This window comes from Thermobia domestica, chromosome 2 (genome assembly GCF_964235325.1).
Source record: "Thermobia domestica chromosome 2, izTheDome1.hap1.1, whole genome shotgun sequence".
Taxonomy (NCBI): domain Eukaryota; kingdom Metazoa; phylum Arthropoda; class Insecta; order Zygentoma; family Lepismatidae; genus Thermobia; species Thermobia domestica.
The window spans coordinates 308,932,293-308,943,212 of NC_137455.1; the positions used below are offsets into that span (position 1 = coordinate 308,932,293).

Genomic DNA, 10,920 nt, shown 5'->3' on the forward strand with positions numbered 1-10,920 from the left:
CTCGCTGTCTTTTCTCGTTTTTTGCTCTGTAGTGATAAACGTTAAAACCAGAAATGGTTAGTTTCTACTACTTTTGGTTTTAATACCGGCTCGAGAAACTAATTTAGTTCCTAACTTTTTACCATCGTGACCAAATATGGTGGTGATGCATCAAGTACTTCTTGAGATGTTTTTTTTAATCTCCCAGACGAACGGACAGGGTAGATATATAAAGAGTTTTAGTAAACCATACTCCTTAAAAATTGAAGAACATTAGTAAGTGAGTAATTCTTTATATTATAATGTGTGCCATAATACGGAACTCGCATCATGTTCCACACTCAATAAGTAAATTAAAGCAATGTAGTTACTTCAAAAGCACTGTCATTTATAGACGAGTACAGTTTGTTAATTTATGAAGGCCTTTCAGGCATATTGAAAGTTTTTTTAAAATTAATTTTTTAAAGTCAAATATAGAATAAGATGGATCATCATTGACACTTTCATCGTTACTTGTTTAAAAAAAATAAATAAAATAAACACCTTGATCACAAATTCCTGACTTAATCATCTTGCCGAGTCTGGATGTAAAAGAATTCTTTTTCCCACTTCACCATTCTTCGTTCTGTACCTTCTCCCTTCTTGTACCCTTTCTTTCCGCATCATTCTGTAATTTAGCTTGGTATCTGTTCCTTGGTCTTCTCTGTCATATCATAATTGTAAACTTCTTACATATGCGTTCTTCTTTCTTTGTAAATTCATACCGTCATATAATAGACGTCATATAATATACTGCCAAGTCCAGTGCGTGGTTCTGTAATCGAGATGTTTTGGAAGCGAGATAGTTTGGTGGGAGAGTTGATCTTGCAGGATGCTCTTTGCACCCGCGAACTGCACTAAATTCAAGCCTTAGTCGTGGTTCGGAGCCACGCTAATAGTGGGTCCCGTCCTTCAAAATTTAGTTGTTGTATCAGGACACGCAAGTTAGATTCCTGTTATCTGTCACACTTCTGCATCCAGGTACGTGCAAACTTGTACTATCTTCGAAGGTTTATCCAGTCGATTTCGTTCTTTGTCTTCTCTGTTCCTTGAAATGAACAGGACTTCACTCTACTCATGATTATACATAAGACAGATTCTTTTGTACTACTTTGTTGCAAGTATCCAGTTCCCTTTATACTTACAACGTAGGTTTATCCCGAAATAGGATGAACAGCGTCTCGATTAATCGGAACTGTTCCATTTGGAGAACACAAAATGTCCCGACTTCCTGAAAGTATAACAGACTAATCACTTCCAATTCTTAATAAACTAATAAAAATGTTTTAGCACAGATTTTTGTCACAATATAACACCATCATTACGTTTTATTGTAATACAATTATATGTTCATTATGTAACACTATTTTGTTTCACATTTTTACTTCATAGTACTGTTTTATTATGAAATTATCAATTTATTCCGAAATAAGCTTTAATTTTATCTTTTAATTTTTAGGTGTTATAAATTTAACAGTTGAAGTTGTGGTCTCTCTATCCCCAATTTGTTATGACGATACCGAATATAACAAATTTTCTTCTTTTACTGTTTCATCTATGTCTTTCCTAACAACGTTGAATACTATAGTAGATAGTAAGTACACTCTCTGGTTTCAGATATCGCAGTTCACTTTTAACTATTCGCGTTTTCTGTGGTTCATCCGCGTTTCGAACTTACTGTCTCCATGTTGAGAGATCAACTATGTTTCTTATTCTTTTCCCATCTCCTCGCATGTGGTCCCAAAGTAGGTTACCATGTCCTTTCTTTAGACCTCTATAAATGTGATATTTTCCATAAGTAGAAGCTTTGCTTTGTATATAATTACAGACACTAATTGTTTGCTAAGCAAAACCATATATTTTCATTAAAAATTAAATGTGTGTTAGTTTCACCAACTAACTATATATATAAGATTGTACAGTTATCCTGTATCTCATAGTGTCTGACGAAGGCAAAGAGTTAGTTGGTGAAACTGTAACACACATTTAATTTTTAATGAAAATATATGGTTTTGTTCAGCAAACAATTAGTGTCTATGTAACTCTATAAATGTTATAACAGACGTTTACTATATTCCCAGCTCTTTTTGTTTCACGTTCATTTTTCCTTTCTTGCAACCGTTTTTGCTCTTTTCACACTTTTGTGTTCAATTTTGTCTTGGATTCTCCTAAAGGGTTAATAAATAAATACATAAATAAATAATAAATACATAAATAGAAAAGCTACGTTAGCTCAATAATGTTATTACACGATAGTTGCTATAAGTTTTCTTATTTCCTTCCGTGAAATTCTTTTTTTCAATCCATCACACTGTATATTGATTAGACAATTTTCTACTTTATAAAAATAAATACATAAACAAAAAGTGAACGAAGTTTCAGCTTTGTTTCATCAGAAAATGAAATAATGCATTCTGTGGGTTTATTTCTTCAAAATGAACGAATTCCAAAGGAGCCCGAATTTTGATTTTCTTTTTCGCTCTCACATTTATGATAGGAAAACCAGCGAATGAATTACCATAAACTTTTAACAGTTTTACTAAAGTGCATAAATTATTGATATAGTCTTGTTCAAAAAATCCTGGTCATCAAACTTATTCTAAAAAGCAAAGCATTCTTAGCAGTAAGAGGGGAAAAAATCAAATAAATGTGAATTATTTTGGGTGTTTAAGCCAAATATTATATTATTCTACCTGTGATTATGACAATGCAACCTTTTAAAGAGAGATTGAGGGAAGCTCCCTTTTTTTCTTTCACTGTACATATTAACGTCGATATGTTTATTTCAGGTGAAGCTGGAGAAGGTAAAGGCGAAACGAGCAACAAATCAGATTCAGAAAGTAGCGAAGAGTCAGAGTCGGAAGATGAGAAAGAGATTGAAGAAGAACAAGGGAAAGAAGGTTCTTCTGAAGCTTCATCATCTGAGGGTTCTGATGATGATGATGATGAAGAAGAAGGGGAACAAGAAGTAGAAAAATCAACAATGAAAGCAAAACCTGCCATAGATAAAAACAGGGAGAAGAAAACTAAAGTTCAACAGGTGAGCTATATGTTATTGCAAAAATAATGGCAGCTTTTAAGTCATCTTTAAACATTCATAAGTCAGCTTAAACAAAATATTATTAATGGAAATAAGAATCATTACACTCAACACATTTTTGCCAACGAAAAACAAGTTATCTTGTACTGGTAGCATAGAAATCCGGAGTTCTGGAGCAGACAATATATATATATATATATATATATATAGTTTTCTTTTTTGAACCATTTCTCGCGAAAATCTCTTAGCTAAACTCGTGCAAATTGTGTCACGTCATCGTTGGAACGTGTGGTCGTGCAGAAGAATTGGCCCTTTTCTGTTGACCAATGCCGAACGACATTGAAATTTTTGATGCATATAATTGATTTGTTGACAGTATTTCTTTGTTGTTATGGTTCCGCCCGGATATAGAAAGCTGTGATGGATCAGACCAGCCGCGACCACATAACAGTGCCCATTACCTGCTTTTGGTGCAACTTCAGCTTTGAGAAATGTCGCACAACTTCATCTTGGTTCAATTATTGTGCCGAACGCCACTGATTGTCGTAGAAAATCCACTTTTCGTTGCACGTCACAATCCGGTTGAGAAACAGGTCGTATTTATTGCGTTAAAAATAATTTGAAGAAACCTCAAAATGATTATTTTTTATTTATTTATTTATTTTATTTCAATTCGTGCGTCACCCATTTATAATAAAACACGTGTCGCTTCTTTTTCGATGTTCTGTATGTCTGTGCAATCGTATCGTCGGTGTGTTACATCGGGGTACCCTGCCTTGTTAGATGAGGGCCATGGTAGCTCAGTGGTAGAGCGTTCATCTCTGGTGCTTGGGGTCCCTGGTTCGATCCCAGTTAGCACCAAATGAACCTTGTGATAGACAAACACCATGTTTGTGGGTTTTCTTGGGGTTCTCCTGTTTCCTTCCACTTTCTTCATTTCATTATTTCATTCATTTCTCAGCATCACAGTCTCCTTTAGCCTAGCCGGCATCTGCACGGGATGTGAAACTCAGTTTCCCTGCCTTGTTAGAATAATCCATTTAACGATCCATGATCCATTTATATCTATTTACTGTATTAAAATATCAATACATAAACTTGAGCTCCTCCGTGGCTAAGCGGTTAGCGTACGCGCCTTTGGCGTAGGATACCCGGGTTCAATTTCCGGCGGGAGCTCATGTGGTTCGGATTCCACGTTAATCAGTAGGTCCACGTCTGATATAGCCTCGCTGCTAAACGGGACGTTAAACTCAAAATCATCTCAACTCAACTCAATACATAAACTTACGGTATATAAAAACTGCCATTATTTTTGCAACAACCTGGTAAAAGTATGTCCTAAGTTTACAGTTTGTATTTGTGTAAAATTATGGGATAATGGTGAATTCAGGCATTGGTGATTACTATATGTGTTAATCGTAAGTGTGTATCGAATTTACCGTATTTGCTCGCGTACATTATGAATTGTTTTAGGTAGGTACAGTTCTTAAGGTGGATCAATCATTTTACTCCCAGTTGTATCACGTATTGGAAAATCACAGTTGACTCACCAACTTGGTTTAAAAATCACAGTTGACTCACCAGCTTATAGTTTATCTACTACAGTAGCAATAATGGTCTAATTCAAAATAGTGATAGACATATTTTCAATTATTTTTACATATCCCTCGTATGAGGGAAGGCGAAAAAGTTACCCTATGATCTGGATGTGCAAGGGAAATGAAATTGCGTACACCTTTTCTTCAGTCTTTATATATCCATCTCCTGGAACTACGCCGTTCTTACAGATATGAAACAGTCCTTAATGCTAGCTTCGCAGAAATCTGCAGATTTGGCAGCAAACTAGTTCTGAACTTTGCCTTACCATCTGCTCATCATGTAAAAATTATTACTTTAAAAGTTTATTCAGTAAATACTGTCATAGTTTTGGTAGTGAATAATAATACTAAAATACAAAATACATTTAACTGTCGAGCTCCTTCGTGGCTGTTTGGTTAGCATACATACTTTGGCACAGAAAACTCAGGTTGGAGTCCCTGGGATTAAGATGTGGGTCCATATCTGATATTGCCTCGGTGCTGAAAGGGACGCTAAACTTCCCATTTCAACATTTAACTATCGAGCATTGTACGGTATGTTTGACCTTTCCTGCTGAACACATTTTCACAGGCAAAAATGCGTATTTTTAAGGGTATTGGACACGATATCTGATTCTGTTTTGTAGTCAGTTCTCGGACTTCCTATGCAGATTAATTTTATCTTTTACTGCTGTTACACAAGGGACTTGAGGTCCTCTCAGATTACAAATAAACAAATTTAAGTCGAATTGCTCCTTTCCATCTCTCGAGAAAATGGTCGAGCCAGTGTCATCCTGTGCTGGTCTCGTGTGCTTGTGTTGAGATCGAGAGTTCTGTTAAAATTATTCGAATACTTTTTCTTCTGTTATTCGAATATGCTAATATTTCTTTTCAATATTCGAACAATTAATCGAATAATAAATTATTCGAATTTTAACATTAGTCAGGAGCAATCTATTGGTTCATGGTGTAGGATTTGAACTCTGATGTGACGTCTTGGACGAATATTATTCACGGCCGCATAGGAGAATGATCTCGTTGTGCAAGGTATGATAATAATTATCATTATTTACTGGAACTTGAAATGAGAAAATAGCAGCTACGTGATTTTCCGTGTGTTGCAGACTTTCTACGGCTACCCTGTAGCTTGTTCACAGAAGTATAAAAGATGTTAATATGTCGATAGAATTGCTCATGCAATTTAAAAACAGAAAAATAATACCCATTTGTGAAGTATCAAATGAGGAATCATTAAAGGAAATGGTTCTGTAGAATTTTGTAATAATTCATGGTTATATAATGTGTATAAATGAAGAGTGGTAAAAGGGGTGACAATTAATTCGAAATTTGAGTAAGAATCGAAATGACAACTAGACAATCACAAGATGGTGAAAGTATACGAGTGAAAACATGCGTTTTATAGTGTAAGTTAATTGTTTATTCTAATAAAGTTTTCCTTTGAAAATGTATTCACCAATGAACTTCGAAGACTTTTCTTCCTAATTAGGGAAATAGATAGAATAAAATATAGTTGTTTCCCCGTGCGTTCTCAACCTTCTACTGAGAGCAGGGTCACCCATTAATCAACTTCATTCTTCACACACTTGTAACTTTTTTTTTTTTCAAATTTGGAATACCGGACAGCGACAAAATAACCATGACTTTTCTAGAAATTAAATTACATAGATTATTCTAGAAATTAAATTAATTATAAAGATATGGATTTAACAACTTTCTAAACACCTTTCGGTGACAAAAATCAAGTTTAGCTATGTGATAATGCAAAAATATATATATTTTTTTCTTTTTTGAAATTGCTGCTTGACTATTGTCATAAAAATAAACAATGGTAACAATAGGGGCCCATGTAATTTGTCTCAGTGCCCATGAAATCTATGAGCGACTGCTGAAAGGTTAAGAAAATTGAAACAGTAAAGAGAATGGCTAATTGAGTTAGGTTATAGGAAATAGTTAGCATCATGATTATTTTGTCTCAGTCAGTAAAGGGACTGATATTGAAAAATTAATTAGAGCTCCTTGCTTTTAGGTCTTATATAAAGGTTTAGTCTCAAAGATGGTTGATGATATCTAAATTAATTGGAGGAAATAAAACTTAGTGTACAAAAATTTATGACTCCTAGTAAATTTTACATTGTATATTTGTACCCTGTAGTCTAAAACAGGCTTAGCTTCCACCAGAAATGGAATTTGGAACCATGCTCATCAGAGAATCACAGGAAATAAAATCAAAGAATGTCCTAAAAGTAAAGATGATGAATGATATGTGAATGAAGGTGAAAAAAAAAAAGAAATGTAAATAAATGAAGAGGCATACATTATGTAGGTCACCACAAATTTACATGAGCTTGCATTGAACCTGTAATCCTTCATACCAAAGTACCTCCTTGTGGCAAACCTGCTATCTTTCCCGATCCCGTTCGACCTGTGCGAAATATTCTTACGAGTACCCAGTCCACTACGGTTGTCTTCAATACGCATCCATCTTCATAGACGTGCGTCATCCGATGGTACACCTCATCCTGTTTGACATCCCTCTGTACTCGGAAACTGGATGACTCCTTGCTAGTCCGACGTGGAAGATTTTGGATGGAAATGGCTTGTTCAAATCTTATTCCTGCAAAGACAAACATTCCACAATGACTAGTACACTAATGCCACAAGTATACATGCCACTACAAGAGTACAGAGCGCGAACTACAGCATGAGCTATGGGAAGCGGGAGGTAGAAAGAACGCTATCCGCTGTGAGGGTGAGACTTCTTGGTAGTGTTTCTAACCCATACTGATACTAACCTCGAACAAAAGTAAAAACAATGGATAATAATTACTTAACGTAACTATATATATTATGATAGGCTTACCTGTAGCTTCAAGTATGTATAAGGGCTCAATGTCGTCCATACAATCTATCTCATCTTCGACTTCTGTCTCGTCGTCACTTTTGAGGAGTCCCTATTACTGTCACTGTCCTTGGCCAAGTTTATCGTAATGTTTTCAGTAAGAACGTCTAACTGAGGTTCCATTTGCAAATATGCTTGTTCACATCTCCGTACTTTATCACACCTTGCCTTCCACTCTTCCGTTGTTATTATTGTAAACTTCTCTTCGGCAAGTTTCATCACATCGTTAATTTAAAATGTAGGATTTCTTGCTGCTACATATTCTTTGACTGCAGCCCAAATCAGCTCTATCGGGTTTAGATGAGGATAATACGGGGACAAACGAAGAACTGAATGACCATATTCAGCAAGAAGCCAATGCACTTTAAACGTCCGAAAACGAGCTTTATTGGCTTTGATTAAATTATAGTTCTGGTTTGTACTTATCTATCTATATATATAAAAGAGAACGTACAAAATCCTTTGTCCGCTCATCACGCTAATACGGCTGAACCAATTTCTTTCATTTTTGGGGGGTTATTAGGATTTGGACCCTAGATGGTTTTTATCATATCACTTTAATTTTTAATTACCAGTGTCTTGAGATAATTGACCATTCAAGTGTCCATAACGTACAAATCCTTTGTTATTAGTTCATCATAGGTAAAAATAAACGTATTTATATGCAACCCGCATGACCGTGTCACTCGGCGGGTTAACATAAATGACAGGCGATATACAGCGGAAAATAGCTTGAATCTTCTGTTTAAAATTTTTAAATTGATTTGCTTATTTTTACAGACACTTTTACAATATGCCAGCACCGGGATGACCGCAGCGAAGCGGGGCGGGTTAACATAAATGACAGGCGATATAATGTTAAGATTTACTGCAATCTTCTATGGTTTTTATCATATCACTTGAAAGCGAAAAAGTAAAAATTACCTAAGTAACAAAGTTTATTGCGTTCCGGGGTGACCGCAGCGAAGCGGGGTGAACGCTGCTAGTTTTCTCTAAAAGGAATATTATGTCTGACAAGCTAATCGATCATTACTTCTTTACGAGACGATGATGTCGGTGAAGCATCAAAATAGACATTGTGATATGGTACATTGTCTATCACAAGAACTGAATTACTTGTTAAGTTAGGAATTAGCCGCAACTTGAACCACTTTTCATGGTTTTCATAAGTCATGTCGTCGTGATAATCCCCAGATTTCGTTCTAGATTTGAACATGACTAACGCGTCTGGAATAAAACCGTTTTCTTCGCCAGCATGCATGATTATTACGCGTTGTCCTTAAGAAATTGGTGAGAGTAAACCTGTATTTTTCTTACCGCTCCACGCGTATTGTTTGTGTGCGGTGAATGTAAGTATGTCTTATCCATGTAAATTATAGGGCGGTTTTTCCTTCTGCAATGGAAATTCATTAATTGTTCGACGAACAACGCATTTGTCAAAATCTTCCAGCGAGATTTTTTATTTTCGTTGTTCTCGCTTCCTATCCGGAGTAGAAAAGCTCATTCCCATGATTTTTTTTTTTCACGCTCACTCAAAACACGCTTTACTGTACTTAGTGAAACACCGATTGCTTCAGATATCCGCTTTTGCACTTGTTATACATTAATTGGATTTCCAGTCAGCCTCTCTCCTCATAAAATCATAAACATTAACCAAAATCTCTCTACTGTGGCTGTGCATCACTTTCGTTCTTCCTAGTTTTCAGCTATTCTTACCTTCCATTATGTTTTTAAGAAAACAAACCAGCACACAACACAGACTAAAATAGCACAAAACTATGCACAAAGAATACTACACTTCACTGAACACAAGAACACTCCGTCCAGTTTGGCTTCATATGTCTGTCAAGACGCTCTCCATCTGTGTCATAAATAACCACCCCGGGGGGAGGGTACCAATAGGGACCACTTTGTTTTACTAGCGAAAATGACAGCTTCTCTATATGAGAGGGGAAGGAGTTGACAGGGCTGTAGCTACGATTTCCCTAAGGCTAGGACATGAGTCTTAGTCCCCAGAATAAATAATTACAAATATAGGTCATGTTACGTGTTACTGTAGCTTATTTTACGATCATCATGCATTAATAATAATATAAAAACTAATAAGGAAACCTTTAACGCACCGAATGCACTTTTACATCTTATTAAATAAATAGGCTACTTTATTGTTCAGATTTTTCTAAATGAAGACGAGTAGAGGAAGGCTGTAGATTGATTCAAAGTGTGTTTGTCATTCCTTCCCAGAAATGCTTCAAATCGTCAAATTCTAAACCACCACCAAATTTAGTTCATCATTGTGGCAGTTAGCAACACTATTAGGGTTGCCTTTTCCTTTCAAATGTGATGGTTGCGGATTTCAAGGTCATAGCTCATGCTATCCCTCGCGCTCTGTACAGTCTTTTATTTGATCATCTGTTATATTTTTGTATTTCGGAGCATGAATAGTGAACTGAAATAGTATAGTCTCTGGTAGTTATTCTTCAGATCTTTCTTCGATATGGTTCTTCCAGATTTATTAAATGTTTTTGAACATATTTCTTTTCAGAAGAAGCTGTCTGTGGTTGAAGGCACTGTACCTGTCGTTGACCCTGGAGAGAAGAAACGAGAGGAGAAACAGCAGTATCGTTTACGCGAGAGAATGATTAAGAAACAGCATCGGAATTTGTATAAGAGCATGATGGCTGGTCGTCGGAAGAGATTTAAGGAAATATGGCTTCTGAACAAGAAGAGGAAATTATTAGAGGAAAAACAAAAGCAGGAAAAGAAAGAAAAAAAGAAGCAAAAAACTGAAGAAAGTGTGAAGTAGAGAATTGGACTCTATATTTATTGTTGAAAGACTTAATATGGTTGAATACTGTGAAGAAGTTTTCAGTATGTACATATTCTTAACATGGTTGTAAACAAATTCATGTAGTTTGTTTCAAGAACTTAAAGAAAGGAAATAAAGACTTTTGAACATACTTATTTTTGTGTTTTATCACATATAGCTCATAATTTTTATTGTAAGGTCTAAATATTTTAAGGTCTATCCTATCGGGTTGTCTAAAGGTATTGAGCCGTTAGAGGTCAACATTGGAAATTGTGATTTATTCTGATTTGAAAACCTTTTGAAATGACATATGCATCATTTTGTTTGCTGACCTGTCATTTTTCCGGTGACGATATAATCTTACCGGTATAGAATTTATATGGTTTTTGGTCAAAAAATTTACACATGGTTCCACAGGTCTCTTTCAGAACTAATTTAATACCATTCACGAAGTTCTGCAGAGATCGAAACAAATGATAGTCTGACCGTGCCAGGTCGGGGTTAGACAATGCATGTATTAAAACCTCCAAACCAAGCTTTCTCACTTCCTGACGTT

The 10,920-nt window shown here is 35.6% G+C and overlaps 1 protein-coding gene across 1 annotated transcript in view; it reads left to right on the plus strand.

The window, feature by feature from the left end:
* Positions 1–10,515, plus strand: part of LOC145678608 (pescadillo homolog) — a 50,046-nt gene extending 39,531 nt beyond the window's left edge. Inside the window, exons 9-10 of the mRNA XM_081748955.1 lie at positions 2,808–3,058; positions 10,101–10,515. Of these exons, the coding sequence (XP_081605081.1) occupies positions 2,808–3,058; positions 10,101–10,361 (512 nt within the window). The 3' untranslated portion in view covers positions 10,362–10,515. The remainder of the gene's footprint in view (positions 1–2,807; positions 3,059–10,100) is intronic.
* The last annotated feature ends 405 nt before the right edge of the window (positions 10,516–10,920 follow it).